Source organism: Dioscorea cayenensis, chromosome 24, assembly GCF_009730915.1.
Source record: "Dioscorea cayenensis subsp. rotundata cultivar TDr96_F1 chromosome 24, TDr96_F1_v2_PseudoChromosome.rev07_lg8_w22 25.fasta, whole genome shotgun sequence".
Classification (NCBI taxonomy): Eukaryota; Viridiplantae; Streptophyta; class Magnoliopsida; order Dioscoreales; family Dioscoreaceae; genus Dioscorea; species Dioscorea cayenensis.
Genome location: NC_052494.1, coordinates 889,006 through 910,819, shown reverse-complemented (window position 1 = coordinate 910,819; position 21,814 = coordinate 889,006). Strand labels below are relative to the sequence as shown.

The window sequence follows — 21,814 nt, the reverse complement described above, 5'->3', positions numbered from 1 at the left end:
TGTCTGATACATACAGCTGTTGAAATACGAAATAAAAACATACAATACATTACATTACATTACATGCATACAATATTGATCACCTTAAGCCATGTCATGAGACAAGAAAATTGATTTCCTTGTAGTAGCTAGTATATATCTCACAGTTGTCATGAGCCTCATGATCAGGTTGAGCACCCATAGTACATTTTGCAGCCTCTTCCTGGTGAGTAGAGTTTCCCGGCCGTTACATGAAAACAGACATTCATGAGAAAATTAACCAGCATTAATAAACACGTTGATATGATCTTCAAAATAAATAAATAAATAAATAAATAAGAACAAATATTGAACTTGAAGGCGCGCATGGCCAATTAATTAATTAAGACTCAAGACTACTTGTAAATAAATTAATGTCCTGACTCCTGAGTAATCGATTTATGCATATATGCATCATGATAATTCTGAAATATATAATATAATAATAGATCATGAATGTATCTATTATGACAATGGTGGTGTCAATGTGTCATGGATACTTGCTCTATATATTAGTATGTCCGCTTACCGGCCCCTGGATTGGCTTTTTTTGTACATGGGAGGCCATTTGGACCACCACAAACTGGTCTGTTTGCGTCAAGAGCTGGTTTTACACCCACCGGCGGTGGATCTGCTTCAGATGCCAGCAACCAATTCTCATTTCTTGCATTAATACAATCAGAACCATTGTATTCTCCAGCAGCAGCAGCAGCAGCAGCAGCGACTGGCATTGTGTTCATCATCATCATCATCATCATCATCATCATCATCACCTGCAGCAAAACAAGGAAAACTATGCACCCACAAATAGCTTTCATTTTCATATGATCCATTCCACACTCAATTCGACCTCTATTAATCTTCCTCACACCCGAAGATGTGGTGATATTATAAGCTATATATATATACACACACACAGTGTGTGTGTGTGTGTGTGTGTGTGAATTATTAATTAATTTGTACTGAGATGCTGCTTGGTCGTCAGAAAACAAAGGACAAGATTGATTATTTGATCCATGTGAAGTTGGTCGCTCATAATTAATTAAGATGGTTAGAAAACAATAGATTCTTTTTATGTATCCAAAATAATAATTTTAAATATTAATAATACCTGTAGCAAAACAAGAAAGGATATGCAACAACAAAGTGTACTCACTGCCTCTCATCTTTCTTTTCTTTTTTTTTTTAATGGAAAAATATGTAGTCTGTTAGCAAGATTATATAGCGGTTGTATATATTCTATTCCTCATTTAAACCATGCTTGTAAAGTAAAACACCCTCAGCTGGTACTACTTGTCAACTAAAATTGAACTTGATAAAATAAAAATAAATAAAAAAACTCAATATTTCATATTTTTTAAATTAACTCATGATGTAGAACTATTAAGTACTCTAATACCATCAGTCACCAGGCATGCATGATGATGACTTGATTCTAGTAAGTCCAGAATAAGTAGGCTGAAATTTCAGCTGGAGTAGGATTAACGTGTATATCATTACTGTTACTTTATTCCATTAGTAACCTTCATGCAATTAATTTTCAAGTTATATTTATGTGCCAGTGGCATCTATATATGTGACAGCATCAAAAGATGGTTCTGTTTATATGTGGGACAGGGCAACTGCACAATTTATGTTTGTCCTTTTGCTGGGCCACATTGTTTGATTTAAGCCACTAGTATTTGTTTTACCCAGGATTAGAAATATATATTTGTGGGTGTACTCTGTTAATGTTTGGCACATCTCTATCTCTGTTTCTCAAGGGAAAGAGAGAGTGTGAGAACTCAAAGCAAAGAAGATAATCAGTGTTTTACACAACTTCAATTTAATGTTTTTACAATATTAGTTAATTCTGCCAGGCCATGTGATCTTAATAAGGTTCACAAGATATTTATTCTGATCAACTGATTCTCATTCATTTCATGTCACATTGATTGTCAATTTTTTTTTTTTACATGATTAATTTCTGTCCATCATTTGTACGTACAAATTAAGAGCAATATTCCTCAGCATGAGTGAGATTTTTAAGTATCACGTACAGACCAGTACCACCACATGCAGCAAATTAGCTGACATCAATGAAAACAGAAACACAGGCATATTGAGAATTAATACCAGCAATAAGTACATTGATATCTTCTAAAAACAGATAAATTTCACAAGAACAGATACTGAACTTAAAGGCATGGCCAAGACTCAAAACGCTACTTGTAAATTTCCCTAAATAATAGACCCATGCATCTTAATAATTAAGAGAAGATTATTACAACAATTAAACAGAGCATGATCAGCATTGCCGCCATGAATCTATATATATATATATATATATATATCTCTATAGATAAACACTACACTGCTTGCTCATCACTTGCCAGTACTGTTGTCATCATCAACCCAGAGAAAACTAAGAACCAACAAAGAGCTTTCATCATCATCATCATCATCATCATCTTCAAACCACTCATCATATATATATATATATATACACCTGTGTCTATCCATGTTTAAGCAATTAGAAGGATTAATTAATAGACATAGACATAGACATTAATTATTGCTTGAAAACTAATTAAACTATATAAACATATATAACATTCTTCTAATTATGTATCCTAAAAAATAATTGAACTAATACTTGCAAGCGGCTGCACCAAGAAAGCACTGCCTATGTGCCTGCATTTTAAATTATAGACAGTGCACAGCTACAAGTCCATCAGAAAATTTAAAATAAAAGTTGTATTATCAAGAAGAGAAGGATATGATTCATATGAAAGGCTCAAAATGAAGCCAGCTTTATATTGTTAATAATTGAATACTTCAACTGCTAGTGCCTAGTGGTATGTACCACCTCCAAACATGGGTCAATTCTAGTCCAGCGAATTAAACAAAAAACAAAAAACAAAAAACAAAACAAAACAAAAATTGTTGAGGCCACTAGCTAGCTAGTACTACCACCACTTGCAAAAGCTGTTGAATCATTAACATCAAATTGAGTTAAAAGTAAATACTAAATTTGGTAACATCTATATATGAGTTAGAAACATGAAACTCCAGATAATTAATTATATCCAAGTTCTATTATATTTCTCCCACAGAGGCTGCATTCATTTTTGGTGGAATTCATGGACTGGTCTGTCAGATTTTGAAAGGAAATTTGACACTATGAGTCAAACATGTTTTATCACAGGCATTAATTGGATCTCATCCTCTGAAGAACATACACACCAATTTTTTATTTTTTATCTTTTGATAAATATAAATAAATCACAATTTTATTGAATTAGCTAGAACAAGCACACCATTTGGTTACAGACATAATTAGTTAATTATTTTTTCACACTTTTTATTTATCTTTATGGAATTATTATATTTTATTGCAAAAATAATCTTACTAATCTCTTTTGCATCTTTGACGAGTTTTTTTCATTTCATTTCCTTCTGGTGCCACACTTCTGTGATCTGTTGTATATATTTCTATGTGGATTTATTTCATCCATCTCATAATTTGATTTGAACTTTAATTTATTGATGGACATCATCCATTCATCAATTAATAAATCACTAAAACCAATATATAGTTTTCTGAAAGATTCTCCCATAATAAATTAATCTTCATTTTCTAATTATTCCAATCCTTTCTGACTCGCTGCTAGCTGCTCTCTTCTTCTCCATTTTGATTTTTAAATTCTGATGTCAACAATTAATTTCCTAAAGTTTTAGAAATAATTTTTAATATTTGAACTTTATATCCACTCCCCCTAAGTGGTTTCTAGATTTTTACTTATAAATAATTTTTTTTTTAATGAAATAAGAATTGTATTCTCAAGTGCAAATAAAAGAAAGAGGTGTTGTTTTCTTCCTTTTTATAATAATAATAATAATAATAATAATAAACTAATGGCGTGGCTTGAGAACTGAAGAGATTAATTAAGCTAACAGAGATAATTCATGATCAATGACGATAAACATATGATTTTATTCAAGATCTTGAATAGAGAGATACATGATAATTAATTAAAAGAAAGACAAACCAAGGCAAGAGACATTAATATTGAGATAAAAATAAGACATGCATGCTTGACTCGCATATATAGTAGCTAGCATCATATATATATTGTGTGACACTAGCTAGATAGTTTAACACGTACAAGATTAAAAAAACTACAGCAGCACATGATCAGTGATATGCATGCAGAAACAACAAGATAATTAAGTTAAATTCATGATTACATGCATAGGTGAATATCCCATGGGCATGGGCATGGCATGAAACAATTAACAAGGCGATGTGAATTGCTAGCTTTAATTTGAGGTACGTATGCCATGATTGATCTCAGCCTCCGCCTGCTATTGATCAGAAGGGCACCCATAGATTCGGGGGCACCCTCTTTTTGGTGGGTTGACTTTCCCGTTACATTGACCATAGGGTTGACCCCTGTGTAGAAGAGCAAGCCGGCCTGTTTGAATCCAAAGCACCTTAATTTATCTGGGCTAATATTGTTTACTTTTGATTCAAGCAGCCAATCATCTGCTGCATTGCTTTGAAACAGAATCATACTTGAATTAATGGACTCATTGTATTTTCCTGTAGCAGCAGCAGCAGCAGCAGCAGCAGCAGCAGCAGCAGCAGCAGCTGGTGGTGGTAGTGGCAATGTGATCATCACCTAGGAGAAATTAACATGAGAAAATAAATATTAATCTAATTAACATGTATTCTAAACATGCAATAGATCCTTTTTATGTATCCAAAATAATAACTTTGAATATTAATACCTGAAGTAGCAAAACAAGAAAGGATATGCAGCAACAAAGAGTGCCTCTCATCTTTTTTCTTTTTTTTTTCTTTTTTTTTAATCGAAAAATATGTAGTCTGTTAGCAAGATTATATAGCGGTTGCACATGTAGTACAACACACCAAGAAAAGCGGAGTTTATTATTAAGATTTAAATGCAGGGTTTGAATTTTCATGAGGACAGGCATTAATATATATTAAGAGTCCCTCCATCACATGATGTGCAGTGTAACCAATTTTATAAATATTAATTAATGCATGTTCTTGCCATCAGTTACTAACTGAGAATATGATTTCAAAGACTGATTCAACATATATAATCCTTATTTAAACCATGCCTGTAAAATAAAACACCCTCTGGTTCTACTTATCAACTAAAATTGAAGTTGATATAATTATTTAATTAATTGGAACATTTAATATTTCCTCAATATTAGTACGTTCATCCTGGCCGACCATGTACATCTTAATAAATTTCATAATATTAATCCCCAACAATGGCTTTCAATTCACAGTAAAAAAAAAAGACAAAAGGTACGAGAAAGGACCATAATAAATAGTTGCCTCCATGTGATCATGTACCGACACTGATGACTTATGATTTTGACTCTCACATGCATCATCACGTACGTAATATATAACAATGTAAATAAAATATTATAATATATAGATTTATTTATATATCAACAATTTAAAAAAATAATAATTTACCTTCCCATACATAATACTAGTGATGGCACATGAACAAGCAGAAGAATTTTTTCATCAGGAACCAAAGGGCAAATAAAGAGCTTTATAGTGGTTATTATTACTTATTTTTTTTATAAAATGTGAACAAATCAGTCTTAGAAACATATACATATGAGAAATTTTTACTTCAATATACTTATACATTATGTATGAGTTGAGTTTTAAATTCATCTTCTAAGTAGAATATTAATATTTTACACAATAAATTTTGTGCTAATAAATCAAATAATTATGAATATTTTATAGTTGTTATCGCAGTAGTTGTTTATATATATATATATATATATCAAAATTCATATAATGTGCATTTTATGGAAAGAAGAAAGGTGATGAGCAAAATCACTGTTACCGTGCAAATAAAAACAACTTGGAATCTGAGATATTCTCTAATAATTTTAATCCCCAAACAATGGCTTTCAATTCACAATTTAAAAAAAAAGTACAAGAAAGGACCACAATAAAAGAATTGCCTCCATGTGATTATGTACCGACACTGATGACTAGATGATTTCGACTCTCACATGCATCATTGTACTGTGATGCATTATACAAACACAAATAAAATTTTATAATATTTATTTATTTATTTACAATTATTTTTAATTAAAATTAAAAATAATTTACCCTCCCAAAATTTAAAATGCATTTCAGCTTTCAATATATATATTTCTAGGGTGCCATCTTGCGAGGCGGTTATTGATCACGGCACTAGCGGAGGAGACTGCTAGGGTGCCATCTTCCGAGGAGATTATTGATCACGACACTGGCTAGAGTCTTTTAAAGCTTCTTATTAGTGGAGATTTTTTAGTCTCTTTTTTGTGTTTTTGTAATTGTTGATCCTCAGCTAGTGGGTTTTTATCTGTCTGTTATTTGTCTCCCACCAATTTGGTGGTGGTTTTTTTATACTTGATCCAGTTTAATATATGTGATTATCCATCTTTTCATAAAAATATATATATATAAAATTTCTAAAACTATTTGATTCAAGTGATTGCAATATTAAAAATAATTGCACCACATAAAGCCATATAGAGTGGTGGTGGTGGTGGTGGTGGTGGTGAGGGTTCAAATCTTTGATAGGTGATATCACATTTTTTTAAATAAATACATATATATATATATATATAATAAACACAGAAGTGGCTTGAGGATGGAGATTAAAACAAGCAGAGAAAATTCATCAATGACAATGAACATCTTAAGATTTTATTTATGCTCTTGAGTAGAGAGATACATATATGCATGACCATAAAAGAAAGACAGACAAACCCACAGACATTAATGGGGGATCACACCATTGTGTGATACTAATAAAACACAAGATATATAGAAACAAACATACATACATTCATACAGACATACATTATCTTATGCCATGAAACACCAAGGAAATTAATTTCCTTGAGGCATGCCATGATTCTCATTGATTAGGGCAGTGATAGTAGGTGTTGCATGGTCTTTCTCGTTGGTTGGCTGGCAAGTTACACGTACCGTAGGACATTCCCCTTGCTCCACCACAAGATTGGTGATCTGGCTGGAGAACAATGGCTGGGTTGATTACCGTTGCAGATGCCAGCAACCAATTCTCATCATCTGGTCCAATACCTTCAGAAGCATTATTGTATTCTTCAAAAGCTGCAACAGCAGCAATTGGCATTGCATTCATCATCATCATCATCATCACCTGCAGAAAAACAAGCAAAACTATGCAGTACCAACAATTAGCTTTCATCTTCATATCTATCCACACATGTTCATTCTCCAAAACTTCTTAATTACACAATATATATATTAAGATGTACGTGTTGATAGGTATATATATACACATAGACACACAAGTGTATCATGTGTGTGTGTGTGTGTGTGTGTGTGCATTATTTGATTGGCACTAGAGATACTTGTTCAGAAAAGAAAGGACAAGATTGATTAGTTGTTGCTCCATGTGAAGATGGTCACTCATATCATTTGTATCTTTACGTACAGTGTCTTATTATATGTAATGTGGACAGGCAACCAACCACACAAAGTAATTGTGAACTTCGATCAGTTACATTATATTATGTTAATTAACAGTACTGTATGTGAATTAGAAAATGGAAACAACACCGGCAGTACTACTGATTATTTAATTTAGCATATGGCTTTTAATTATTTATGCTCTTCAGTAGATACATGCATGATAAAAACAGAAAGACAAACCAACAGATCACATTGAGATAAACATGCAGATATCAGCTGTGATCACTAGCATTTTATATGCAGTGTACGTTGGTGATCAATCACAAACCAAGGAGCAATTGGGAAGAATATACATGCAGTAAAACAGCCATCTTTTCATTCAACTAATTCTTCATGATTTACTTCAACACTTGATTCTCTGAATGTGAGACAACATAAGCAATAGAACCTGAAATTAGATAATAAATTGTAGCTTACTAAATATAAAGATCCAATGGCTCATTCCTTGTATCGAAGTCATTTCGGTTGGTTTTCGAATTAGGCTATTCCCTGATTCCAGCTTATTAAAGCCTCGACAAGTGTCCACAAATCACAATAGAAAAAAATAATAATATCAAATATGACATATGACGAATATAATAGGCTGGAACTAGGAAATACTCTGGTTTCAGAATCAGGTGAGATGAGATTTCACTTGTATCATCCAAGAAGTTAGCCTACAGTTGGGAGAAGCTCTGAATAATTTCTGCGAGGATAAAAAAAAAACAGGGGATCTGAAGAGGAGAAACAATATTCCACTCAATTTAGAATTTTTCAGCTTAAATCTGCAGAACATTCAAGATCTCTATTTCTCAGCATATTATTACATTGAGAATAGCACACCTCCACACCTGGCAGCACATTACTTAACATCCAGCATGCATGGTATTATTCTGTAAATTAAAATGCATGCAGATGAACAAAATTAAAAGCAGAGAATCATAATACTTAACAACAAGGATCACTTTGATCCATAACATTTTGCTGATCCAGATGATACCATATGAGTTAATTACGTCCACAATATATAAGAGACAATTATTACTGTAATTAAACAAAGCATATATATGCTCCACAATTCTAATGACTTTGATCAATAATGGCTTCCTGCAGGACACTGATAAACATTTTTGCACCCTCTTCGATATGGCTGGCCCATTGGCCGCGAACCAGGAACCTGTATGTCTGGCTTGAGAGCATTAGGAACTTTGATAGGTGGTGTTCCTGCTGCATTTGCAAGTAGCCAATCCAATTCATGATTTAGTTCCACTTCCATTAATGAAGTAGAAACATTACATATTGCATAAGCATCCTGTGGACCCCACTCTCTTTAAAATTATCTTTTTGTTTTTTTATTTAATTTAATTAGTTTCATTTAAAAGTTTTATGTTATCCTTTCATAACCTTCTACCCATATTTTTGAAAGCAACCTCCCACTCGCGATTTTTAAATCTCAATAAAAAGGGATAACTTGCAGTCTTCTCACTATCGTCTCTTTAGCGTTGTGGTGGCGGAATCGAGAGGTTCTCCTAGTCCCGATTGTCAAAGCGAGGATCTAGCGACTTCCAAATATAAGGTTAGGCGATCATCCGATTTGCATCTTGTGGTGGTCTTGTTTGGCGATGTTGGGTGTTTGTTTGGTGTTGTATGTTAGATGTTCTCTCGCTTGTAGGTTCTTCATGTTCTTTTAAGTTTCTCTTTTATAGTTACGCTAGTGGTTCGATGAATTCGAGCAAGCTTTACTTCTCCATGTTTTATCCTGGTTATTTATGGATGCCATTGTGTGAATATATATATTATCCTTCAAAGGTTAATTAGTAATGCTTTAGCAGTTTAATTTTCTTCTTGATGCACTGTACTGTTTGGGTTAGGATGTGCAGTGTTTTGATTGAGGTCTTATAGTATCCAATGATATTTATTTTCTGATCCTTTATAAGATTAAGTGTTATACTCGGAATCCAAGACTCCTAGTTAATTTGTAAAGTTAGGGTTATTGAATTGATTTTATGTCTATAGGTTCTTTTGTGGAGAGTTAAGTGGGAGTCAACTTGGATTTTTGTGGATTTAGCAAATATCAGGTAAGTATCCCACATATAAATTATACTATGTATATAGACTTTTTGAAACTTGTTAAATTTGTGAAAATATGTATTTTTATTTATTTATTTTGGATAATTAGATTTCTGTATATTATTCAAATTATATTTATATAATTAATACTAATTTTGGAATTATTTTAAATTATTTAATATTCAAATTAATGAGATTCTTTAGAATTCCCACGTGTTGATTTAGTTAAATTCCGAATTTTCAAATAATTCTTTTAAATCCTGATTCTTTTTATTTTTGAAATTTCATATGATTTATGACTGTTCAAAATTTCTGAATTTCGGATAATTATTTAAATTTTTGAATTCATGTGTTTAAAGTTCAGATTATGTATTTATTTATTTATTTTGAATTTAGGGTATTATTTAAATTTTTTATTAAAGAATATTATTATTTTTTTATTTGTTCATATTTGTATTCCATTAACTGGTGTATTTTGATATGACAAAAATGGGATCATGTTATTGTATTCTTGTACTTTTGCTTGTCTTGAATTTTTGTTAGTTCATCGCTTTTGTGAACAAAGGTACTTTTGATATAGAAATTAGTCCCCAACTAACTTTTGCAATAACCCCATCATCTGGGGGTTAAACACGGCCAGGTGTCGACACGTATTTTGTTCTGAAACTATAGTTTCCCCTACCCTGCAGTCGGTGCGAGAATATCGGCCTTTGTTAATTGTTGGCTCGGGTCACCGGGGGTAAAAAAATATGACTTTTTGTTTTGTCTCGGGTCACCGAGGGTAAATATATGAATTTTTGTGATTTGTTTTTGAGCAATAGTTGTTTGGGGGACCTATATGCTTAATTTTTGACATCTATGTTAAGTGAATTAAACTTATGGTTGGTTTTTGCAAATTATTAAATTATGATTTTTGATAAGTGATCCCTATATTTTTTTAGTGGGATGCTTCCTTTGTCATGTAGCTCATAAATTTTGTTGTTATTTTTTTCTTTCGGATCGGGAGTAGAGGTCGGGTGACTGGATAGGCTTAGTAGGATCGTTGGGCCACCGTCAATCTTCTTAGCATGTAATAAGTCCCGTTTGTTGTGGGCATAGTTTTTATTTGATTAAATTTAGTATGAATCGCGAAAGACACTTAGTTATTTCTTTTTAGTTCGAACTCCATTCTTGTTTCTAGTCTTTACTCTGCTTAGATTTTTTTGTGATTTGTTGAGAAACGGGTTTTGAGGCCTTACATGCCTCTCGGGCCTCGGTTTGGTGGGTGTGTGGCCGTTTGTCAGTGCACTGGGCCTGGGGAGCCAGGTTCGGGGCGTGACACATCCCTTTCCAGTGGCAGTAATGTTGCCATTTCAGCTTGCATCATCATCATCATCATCATCAACCCAAACAAAACTAACAACCAACAAACAGCTTTCATCTTCTTCAAATTAACCACTCATATCACATATATATATATATATATACCTGTGTCTGTTCATTGTTCAAGCAATTAGAAGAATCAATGTATAGACATAAAGATTAATTATTGCTTGAAAACAAAATAAACTATATGTATATATATAAACATATATAGCATTATTCTTCTAATGTATTCAATTCTAAACAGCAATTTAATTATTACCTGCAGAGAAGAAGCAAGGAAGGATATGTATCTATGCACCAAGAAAGCAATCTGTATGTGCCTGCATTTTATAGACAGTGTACAGCTAGCCCATCATAGAACTTAAAATAAAAAATGTGTTCTCAAAAACGAGAAGGGAATGAAAGGCTAAAAAATTGAAGCATTTATTATTTTGCGTGGCAAAATTATAGTTGGGGAATAATTAATGTACAAATTAAACCAAGAAAATCGGTGTTTATGACTCAGAAATTAATGAGTTAATTTGGATGCACATGTACATTAGTTTAATTTGTTCATCGGACAGCAAATTAAGAAGTGAATGGTTCAGTAATTTGAGCAAATAATGTATTTGTAATAATAATAATAATAATAATAATAATAATAATACATGAACAAAAAAGAATTTAAATTAGCACTAGAGTTCTTTTTCTATAAATTATCTTTTCTCTCACTAGTTAACCAAGTGCTCCCAGCCATATTGGTTCAGATTTTTTTTCCCAATTACCCTGTTTATTTAGATTTTCTATTGATTTTAATTTTTTTTTTTTTTAAAAAGAAAAAAATTTGTAGGTGTGGAGATTCCTACACCATGGTTAATTGGATAATGAAACCCAGTTACATCTTAATCATCAACTTATCCCACTTGATATTAGTAAAAAAAAAAATTGAAACATGTTAAGATAGAATAACATTTTAACTATCAAATTAATTATGTCAATTATAATTATTAAAAAAATTAATTTTTTATAATCTGAAGTTACTCTTCTTATTTTTTTGGACAAATAACTTGTAATAATTAATCCCCAAAGGATGGCTTTCAATTCACAATAAAAAGAAAAAAATAAATAAAAGGAAAAAAAGGTGTGAGCAAGGACAAGAATAAATACTTAACTCCATGTGATGTTGTGCAATACTGATTGACAGGTGATTTTGACTCTCGCAGTCACATGCCGTTCGGTAATATATATATATATATATAAAATGAAAATTTAAAATAATAATAATAATAATAATATATTTATTTATATAGTAAATATGTTCAGCAAATTTTTTTATTCTAAATTCACAGTCCTCAAGTTTTTTTTTTTTTAACAATGAATCACCCTACACTTTATTTTTTATTATTTTTAAATCTCACCCATAATTTTTTTAATTTTTAAATTTCAATTAGAAAAAAAAAAATCAAATCATCAATTTTCTATGCAGTATTTTTATCTTTCAATAATTGATTGATATATTAGTGGAGTTACATAAAATCACTCAACTTGAATGAAAGCAAACACTTTAAATCCACAATTTGCACAATCTTACATAAGACCAAATAAATAATAAATAATAAAATAAAATCAAAACCCAAAAATACATGCATATATATACATAGACATACATTTGGTAACTAATTAAGCTGTTCCAACACCATATAAATAAAATAATAAATAATAAATAATATACACACACAAGTGGGTTGAGGACCGAGATTAAAATTAACAGAGATAATTCACCAATAACAATAAACAAAAGATTTTATTTAAGCATGAGCATAAATCAAATACATGATAAAACATTACTATTGAGATATAAATTAACACATGCTTGACTCATATACTATAGTCATATATATAGCATCATTGTGTGACACTAGTAAACTACGTACAACAGCACAGTGATGCAGAAACACAAGAAGGTAAGGTAATAAATTCATGATATATTGGTAACACCTTATAATGGGCATGAAACAATTAATTAACAAGAGATGATGTGAATTGCTTTGAGATATGTCATGATTGATCTCAGCCTCCGCTGGTTAATTACTGATTTGTGCATCCATAGATTGGGTTGCACCCTCTTGTTTTTGCGTTGGCATTCCCATTACATGGACCGTAGGCTTGGCCCGGTGTAGAAGAGCAAACCTGCCTGTTTGCAATCAATGCATTTTTGTCAATGTTCACTTTTGATTCAAGCAGCCAATCATCTGCTGCATTGCTTTGAAACAGAATCATACTGGAATTAATGGAGTCATTGTATTTTCCTATAGCAGCAGCAGCAGCAGCAGCAGCAGCAGCAGCAGCTGGTGGTGGTGGCAATGTGATCATCACCTAGAATGATATCAGATATAAATTGGTGGAGGAAGGAAGATCACATGAGAAATTTAATAGAGATATTAATCACAAGATTCACAACATATATAATGTATTCAGGAAAAAAAAAAATCCTATATATAATCAAAATACCTGAAGCAAAACAAGAAAGTAGATGCAGCAACAAAGAACCCCTCTCATCTTCATGTCTCAGCACATGCAATCTGCTCTTATGTGGGTGGGTGTACATTTTATAGACATCAGATGTATATGCCAATCAGAATATTTAAAATATATGCATGATATTTTTATTTTTAATATCCAGAGGGAAGGGAATGAGAGGTTCACATGAAGACAGTACTGTCCAACATGGTCCATGAAAATGGCTGTGTTTAACAACAATAAAGGAAAAAGTAAGTCACAAACAGTAAAATTGAAGGGTTACCAAGTGATGATGATACATAGTGCACAGACATTGTATTCAGATTGACAGAACAAAGCAGGTAATAAATATCAAGTAATCCAAGGCAGTTTGATTCTTCTGATTCAATGGAATAAATTTTTATTTTTTATTTTTATTTTAGAGGTCAAAACAAACAATGCTGGATGAATGAATGAATTACAACTCTGATGGTATCTTTTTCTAACATGTTGTTTGGCATCAACTGCTAATGGTATGTACCACCTCAAAAGAAGGGTCAATTCTTGTCCAGCCAAAATGTTGTGATCAGTAGTACTACTACTTGCAAAAGCTATCTAATTATTAACATCAATATTAGTTAAGTAATAGTAAATTTGATACATTTATAAATTATATAAGTATGAAGAGTCTACATGATGCACAGAAGTTATTCAATATATATCCTATTTCTTGATCACGTGAACAAGAGAATCATTACAAAACACAACGCATGACAAACAACAGACAGAAAAAAACACTTGGATAGACAAAAGATCTCTCACTCGCATCACATCAATGTTACAGTAAAATGTAAGAAAAAACTAGTAATGAAGGATCATTCAAGATAACATGCATAAGTAAACAAGTTCAAGTTCAACAACTAAACTCAAAATGCTTATGTAAAATACATCCACAAAGAAGAAGGAAACGGTGAATTAGTACAAGAATGACTGTTGTGAATGTAAATACTTCCAACATTAGACAATGATTGGTGTGGAAATGCCCTTCAGAGCATGGCACCTAACATTTCATTTGGCAACAACTGCCGTGCCAAAAATGCATGTTCTTATGAAGATAAAGTGTCCATTATGTTTGTTTTTACTGCATTCAATGCTGTGAGCTTCATATCAACTAACTAAAACAGTCATAAAAAGGAAAGGTTCTCAAGATAATATAAACTAAATAAGAAGATATATGTCAGCATACAAGTGAGACTTACTTGGGCAAATTGTCAGAGTATATGGGCTGAGAGTACATGGACCGAGTTTATGGTTCTGTTGGCCCAAAACCAACCACTTATATTCCTTTAAAATCAGTTTGTTCTAGAATTAAAAATCAACTGAATAAATATATATTGCAGTTGATTTGAAATGCAAATATAATCCAAGTGCTAGCTGATGGCCCCTGCCATTAAATGCCAAGGAACTTTACTCTCTAGATTGAGGAAGCAACTACTTAGAAACTCAAAACACAATGAAAAGTATTAAGAATGAATCTGATGAATATTTTATGATTTGCGGATAGCATGACACTAATTAGCCAGACCAGGTCAAAGTAAAGAATGGGACTTTAGTCAATGGAAGGTATTAGTCTATATTGCTCTGCCAAATACCTGATTTTAATATTTGAAACAGACATTTAGAGAATTTTAACCTGATTCTTCGATGTCATAGTGTATCGTTAAATCTTCACGAGATAATGCCAAATTAATATCCAGAGCATCAGAAGTAAAAATGCCAAGGAAGAAAACCAACTATTTACGTTCCTTAAAAATCAGTTTGTTTGAAAATTAAAAATCAACTGAACAAATATATATTGCTGTTGATTTGAAGTGCTAATATAATCCCAGTGCTAGCTGATGAACCCTGCCATTAAATGCCAAGGAACTTTTAATCTGCAGATTGAACAAGCAACTACTTAGAAATTCGAAACACAATGAAAAGTACTAAGAAATGATCTGATGAATATTTTATGATTTGCAGATAGCATGACACTAATTAGCTAGACCAGGTCAAAGTAGAACAACTTAAAGAATGGGACTTTAGTTAATGGAAGGTATCAGTCTTTATGCTCTCTGCCAAATACCTGATTTTTCAATTTGAAACAGACATTTAGAGAATTTTAATCTGATTCTTCAATGTCACAGCATATCGTGTAAATTTCATAAGATAATGCCAAATTAATATCTAGAGCATCAGTATAATGCTGCATTGCAAATTGCAATTAATATACAATTTCACAGAAGAATGAAGTTATCAAGTTAGTTCACAAAGACAACATAAAAAACCGGAAATTGCAAGGTAAAATGAGACAAAAGAATCTTGGGACAAGATAATAAAGATCCAGAATATCAAACAAAGAGGAAGTTCATTGGTGAACAATTTAGAATAAAAGGGAATCAGGCAGGTAGTTATCAACATGTGTCGGATCTTCTAACTGTTCAAAGCTTCAGGTTCACTCAGTATACGCAAGAAAGGAAAACCATTTGACTAATAATCATATTAATTGAGTCGGGTCACAGTAAAACTCCTTTAGATAAAGTCAGGTTATAAATTTTTAGAAAATATATACTTCTGGAAAGATTCTCCACCACCAACCAGATTCTCTCCATATAATTTGGACATAATTGATAGTTTAATGGCATTCTTATCTGATTCATGAATGTCAATTGTACATTAATTGCTTAAGCACGTGCATGAGCTTTTGATTTAACCATAAAGCATGAATCCAAGTAGTAAAATACAAATGAACCACATCCACATTTAATTAAAAAAAGAAGGTAGTTATAAGACTAAGACTAGTTTGGTTCAACCTTCTGGCCCTATGAGATTAAGAAAATATATCACATTATCTTTATCATTTAATATGGCTTCTTGTTATCGTCGAAATACATCACACAGACAAAAAAAAACGAGATCAGTTTGGTAACAAAGCATTTTAATGACAACTGTTAGTAATGCCAAGAGTGTAGAATCGTTAACCATCTTTGTTCGTTTTCATATAATAAAAATTATGGTTGATGCCAGGGATCTTATCAACAGAATTAAAATACCCAGACATGCTAAATGAAATGAAACATATCGCCTTTTAAACAATGATTTAAGTAGCTTTTAGTCACCAATCACTTTCTTGGATGGTACAAATTAATAGGAGCATAATGGTGATTTCCTGAGTAGCTTCCACAATTCTTTCTTTGTTCATACCGAAAGAGAAATGAAAATTATTGGAGGATACTGTGCCAAATAAATGTTTAAGCTTCCTAACAAGTGCACCGGTGACTACCTAACTTTGGGTCACTCTCATCAATAAAGTTAAGATTTGTTTTATATCTCACAAGCTAGCCCAGCACTTTCCTATAAGTTACTTCAATCATGATTCCATTAAGAAAGATTCACAGGTGACAACTACCAAGGAAGGAGCCAGAAATTACCATATATATATATCACGCGTTAGATATCCACCAACTACAATCAATGATATTAATTTTTTTAGATGATATTTGATTGAGACTTTTGAATTGAATTAATTAATAACACCACAACAATCTTTAGTGTTTTCCAACTTACGGGATAATTGCTAAAAGATGATGCATGAGTAAGCACTACGTCAGCAAACATCATGGCTTCTTTTAAGTAAGTTATCCTGTAAATAGTTACTGTATGATATTATCTATCAGGACAAACACAAGCATGAGAAAGGAGAGAGAATCTAGATTGAACCTTATATGTGTGCCTTTGAATTAACTATTGTTAAAAAGATGATAATAAAGAACATTAAAAAAGAAAGTTTGCTTCTTTGCTAATGTAATTACTAAGCAAGAATAAGGAATTGGATGTTCTGCATAAATTATTTCTCGCATGCCATGCACCGGTGGTCCAAACCAATTCCACGTCATCCCTTTCACACTTCATTTTAAATCAATTACCATACCTGCTGCATGCATAATGCAGAATGCAGAAAAAAATACGTACATGCATTGTATATGCCACATCATCAGCGGAATCTCATGAGTGGAAGGTGTTGATCTCCTTCACAACTCTCTCAGGGATCTTTAGTAGCATCATAAGAGGTGATATAAGGAATATAATAAAGCCTGATACTACGCTGATGGTCCTGTAACCACAAGATGATTCACATCTTAGTATATTGTTGATTAATAATCTAAGACAACACCCACCACCATATGCGATGAATTCATTGCATTCAGGTTAGGCACCACAAACGCTGCAACTTGGACTATAAAATTAAAAAGCGTGTCCTATGCAAGCAGAAAAAGGATCATCCATCGAGAAAATGCAACAGAAGCTAAGCCTCCATTCACACAAATTTATATATGTAATCAGCCAATAATACGAGAAAATTTCGATGCAGATGATTGGGGAGGAAAAAAAAGAAAACCAGAGTATGATGACAGCACTAGTCAGCAAAACTGAGGACTATCATAAAATACTATAAAAGTCGGATGTCTTAAGAGTGGATAAGTATGACAGTTATGATTTCATCATATGCTTCATGGATGTTTTCTCTTTTAATACCAGTACTAAGCTGAAAAGATCTGAACAAGGTGGCCCACATGGCACCATTTCATATTTCAAGCTCTTTAGGCTGAGATAGCTGATATCAGACTGGTCATCTGAACTATAATTGAAGGCATGATTGTGGCTAATGATATATGATGCATCATCAAGGCCTACTTGCTTTACTTGTTCTATTTATGGTATTAGGTTATAAATAGCATCTACGTGTCACCGCCTACTTCGCTTTATAAAAATGATTGTTATTGATCTCAGTCATGGTTTTATCCATGGTAACTGATGAAAGAATTCTTTTGCCATAAGTAAACTGGCAACAACTCACTGACTACCATTAGAAAATTCAGTTAGGCTAATGAACACCAACCCTTCTCCATCCCACAAGTTACCATTTTGAAACCCTTTCTAGATGCTTGACGTGGAATTTGATAGAGAAGAACTTTCATTGTATAATTCAAATCAATTCAATTGGAGGTCAAAGGAATATCAAAGTAGTTACATCCACGTATGCTTTTCAAAGACTAAAAAGCTCTCTCGGTCTTCAACAGATATAATGGTGAAATATAGTAGCTAGAGATTCTCAATATCTTTTGGTTGCGTCTAGTCTCTCATTCCTTCTTTCTTTTTACCCACATTCTAAGATATCTGGTGTGATCTTGTAGGAGACTGGGAATAACAAAGGATAAAAGGTTAGCAAAGTGAAAAGAGAAAGGCATGCAAGTGGGTATTGTTTGAAGGCCAGCCAGACTGTTTTTGCGTTCAAATACCCGAAAGAAAACCTTCTTCTTGCTGTCTTGCAAAGAAAGTGGGCAAGCTTTCCACAGCTCTAAATATTCCATGTTAGATTTGAATCCCAATAAAGATCAGTGCCTTAGAATCATATCCTAAGGGAGGTGGGGTTCTTATTCTTCAATCATTTGGTGGAGTTGTATAAAGTGCAAATCAAGGAGTGCCTAGTGCCTCATTTGTTCTGAAAAAACTTTAGTAGACAATGACACAAACCACATTGAATTTTGTTATTTGGTATATATGAACAAGCAATACCGTCAAGTCTGGTATAAGAAGAAACGAATGCTTCTTTATGAATAAAGAAAGAGAGTACATATATCATGAAAGATTATGCCGCAGATATACGCAAGAAAAAGAGAACAAATTCGTAGTACTCTGCGAGGAAAAATCCAATGCATAAAACTAAAGAGAAAAAAGATTCAATAAAGTAATCCAAAGAAGGCGCATATTTGGTTGAAATGAATCAATTTCAAATCAAGCATTCGGTGCCCATTTCATTCAGATTACCTCAACCGTGGTAACATACACACTACATTCAGCATATCCTGTCCAGAATCCACTTTACCACTTCATGTGACCTGTGAACAACCAGAAAATGACTTCAATGAGAAGTTTAGCAATGTTGCCAACCACCCACATCAAGAGCAACAATGGGAAAATGTACATAATTTCATGTACATTCATATTTAATAGTTCATATCATCCAAAGCTGAGGAAGATGAAATAGCTGTTACCAAGCACCAGCCTACAGCTTTTGAAATTAAAGGAAGAGGCAAAGAGATTCCAATTTAGACTTCAGCACATGATACCGAAAAAGACATTCAAAAGACATTCAAAAGACAAGGCTATCATCCATTCCATGTAAATTCCAGAGAAACTGTGTACATGCAGACACAAACAAGTATACTTGCACCACCAGCATAATTAAACATTACCACACAATAAAAGACTAGATAGGATAAAAACATATAACCAAGTACCACAGACCAAGCGACATCATCAACTCATGTGGTGATAATGAAAACACATAACAGCCAAACGCACTTCAGTACCTTGGAATAACCCTGCAAAGCAAGGGATTTTCCATCTCAAGGGACATCTTCAAGCACTCAGACAAATCAGGAACCTTCTCTGAGGGCACCCACTTAAAGCTCTGAAGAAGCTGAGCTAGCCACAGATGAACAGTAGCCAAAGCCATGGCCTTGCCGGGACAAACCCTCCTCCCAGAACCAAATGGAGCCAGCCTGAGGTCAGAACCCAAGATGCTAATGTCCTCCAACATGAATCTCTCAGGCTTGAATTCATTGGGCTCAGACCAGATGCACTCATCATGTGTTATCGCCCACATATTCACCATTGCTGTTGTCCCAGCAGGGATGACATGATCACCAACTTGAACATCATGTATAGCACGGCGTGCCCAGGAGAGAAGTGGACCTGGTGGATGCATTCTGAGAGTTTCCTTAACGATGGACTGAAGGTATGGGAGTTTGGCAATGTCAGAGTCAGTGACAAGTCTTGAGTTCCCAACAACGGAGTCAATTTCAGTCTGTGCTTTGGATTGAATGTCAGGGTGCAAGACCATCCTGGTCATGATCCATTCCAGAAGGATAGCCACAGTGTCAGTGCCCCTAAAGATCATCTCCTGAGATAAAGACAAACCATGCAAAGGTGATTACTTGCACTAGGCATCATAAACAGTGCCATGCGGAGATTAAATAAAGAACAAGAAGACAGCTTGAATCATAAAAACAGTAAGAAAGGTTCTACAAAACTATATATCAGGTGAAGTTGCCTAGCAATGGGAGAGCACTATCACAAACAAACAACTAACAACTAACAAAAGCATCGTTAATGCAGAGCCATTAAAAAAATTCCGCATCTGGGCACCATCAATTCACCATCGAAAGTGATGTAGGCTATGAGAAGGATAATCATAGCTGTTATCATAGTTAAACAAAACATCAGGGTAGTATTTATAAACAGTTATGAGAAGAGAAGTTCTTACCCAAAGAACTGCAATCATGTCAGCATCAGAGAGCTTCTCATCCTTCTCCAGATCGAGCAAAACATCAACAAAGTCACCAACACCACATGCAATACCACCAACTCTTCTATTCCTATGCTCCCCAATGATCTTCCCAACAAACACATTCACCTTGGCCACAAGTTTTTTGCACCTCCTCCTGACACCTTGCAAGTCCAACCACCCTAACAAGGGCAAGTGATCACTCCAGTTGAACATCCCAAGCAACTCATACCCTTCACGCACCAACCCTTCCAATTCCAGCCCTTCCCCTTTCCCAAAATCGTAACTTTTCCCGAAAACACTCATCATAACATTGTTCAAAGACCCAAAATGCAGAACTTTCTTGAGCTCCACCACTCCAGAACTCCCCATCAACTCCTGGACTTCACTCACCATCCGACACCCAATCAACCTCCGATGCTCCCCGGAAGCCGAGATCCTCTTAGGACTAAAAAGATAAGTAGCAGAGATACGTCTAAGATTCCTCCAATAATCCCCAAACGGAGCAAAACCCATTGCCCGATGAAAAAGCAGTTCATAAGCCGACTCTTTAATCGGCCTATCAGCAAAAGCAGAACTCGATAAGATTTCCTTCGCCGTCTCCGGCTGGCTAGAAACGATAAAACGAGTAAAACCAACAGAGAAAGCCATCAAATCAACAGCCTGAAAAGACCTCGATAGTTTATCAAGAGCCCGGTGAGCAACAGGACCAGACAAAGCACGAACAAAACCCGGTGGCCCAGGAATGCCACGCGAGAACGCCCAAGCAAACCCACCAGGAGAGAAGAAGAAGAAGAAAGAAACAACGACGAGAAGAAGAGCGAGGAGTGGAGGCGGAATCGGAGTTTTGGAAAACAAGAAAAAACAGAAGGAGAAATCAACGCCGGAAGTCGACATCCTTTGGAAGTTAGGAAGTCGGGAAGTGGGAATGGGAAGTGGGAATGGGAAGTGGA

General features: G+C 33.8%; 3 protein-coding genes across 6 annotated transcripts; all 3 read right to left on the bottom strand.

The window, feature by feature from the left end:
• Window positions 1-6: 6 nt before the first annotated feature.
• On the bottom strand, window positions 7-899 carry LOC120252861. The gene is made up of 2 exons (XM_039261058.1): window positions 548-899; window positions 7-202 (listed from the first exon to the last, which is right to left on the bottom strand). The coding sequence occupies exons 1-2, from the start codon at window positions 849-851 to the stop codon at window positions 165-167; spliced, it is 342 nt and encodes a 113-aa protein (XP_039116992.1). The 5' UTR covers window positions 852-899; the 3' UTR covers window positions 7-164.
• Window positions 900-4,029: 3,130 nt separating this feature from the next.
• Window positions 4,030-13,673, bottom strand: LOC120252899. Of its 4 annotated transcripts, XM_039261101.1 has the most exons (3): window positions 13,484-13,671; window positions 4,577-4,682; window positions 4,030-4,475 (listed from the first exon to the last, which is right to left on the bottom strand). In XM_039261101.1, exons 1-3 carry the CDS (start codon window positions 13,535-13,537, stop codon window positions 4,366-4,368), a joined length of 270 nt encoding a protein of 89 aa, XP_039117035.1. In that variant the 5' UTR covers window positions 13,538-13,671; the 3' UTR covers window positions 4,030-4,365. The 4 variants fall into 4 exon arrangements, with proteins under 4 accessions (XP_039117035.1, XP_039117031.1, XP_039117032.1 ...); XM_039261097.1 differs by having other exon boundaries at window positions 4,030-4,682; window positions 13,484-13,673; XM_039261098.1 differs by lacking the exon at window positions 13,484-13,671 and adding an exon at window positions 4,792-4,861 and having other exon boundaries at window positions 4,030-4,682.
• A 6,083-nt stretch (window positions 13,674-19,756) lies between these two features.
• Window positions 19,757-21,814, bottom strand: LOC120252789 (cytochrome P450 78A5-like). The gene is made up of 2 exons (XM_039260949.1): window positions 20,841-21,814; window positions 19,757-20,477 (listed from the first exon to the last, which is right to left on the bottom strand). Exons 1-2 carry the CDS (start codon window positions 21,756-21,758, stop codon window positions 19,878-19,880), a joined length of 1,518 nt encoding a protein of 505 aa, XP_039116883.1. The 5' UTR covers window positions 21,759-21,814; the 3' UTR covers window positions 19,757-19,877.

Excerpts from the sequence above, each read along its gene's own strand:
- LOC120252789 (XM_039260949.1), bottom strand. The coding sequence starts at position 21,758 with ATGTCGACTTCCGGCGTTGATTTCTCCTTCTGTTTTTTCTTGTTTTCC. Across the intron at positions 20,478-20,840 it reads ACATGATTGCAGTTCTTTGG|GAGATGATCTTTAGGGGCAC; the intron begins GTAAGAACTTCT and ends TCTTTATCTCAG.
- LOC120252899 (XM_039261097.1), bottom strand. The coding sequence starts at position 13,537 with ATGAAGATGAGAGGGGTTCTTTGTTGCTGCATCTACTTTCTTGTTTTG. Across the intron at positions 4,683-13,483 it reads ACTTTCTTGTTTTGCTTCAG|GTGATGATCACATTGCCACT; the intron begins GTATTTTGATTA and ends AATTTCTCCTAG.
- LOC120252861 (XM_039261058.1), bottom strand. The coding sequence starts at position 851 with ATGGATCATATGAAAATGAAAGCTATTTGTGGGTGCATAGTTTTCCTT. Across the intron at positions 203-547 it reads AAAAGCCAATCCAGGGGCCG|GAAGAGGCTGCAAAATGTAC; the intron begins GTAAGCGGACAT and ends TCTACTCACCAG.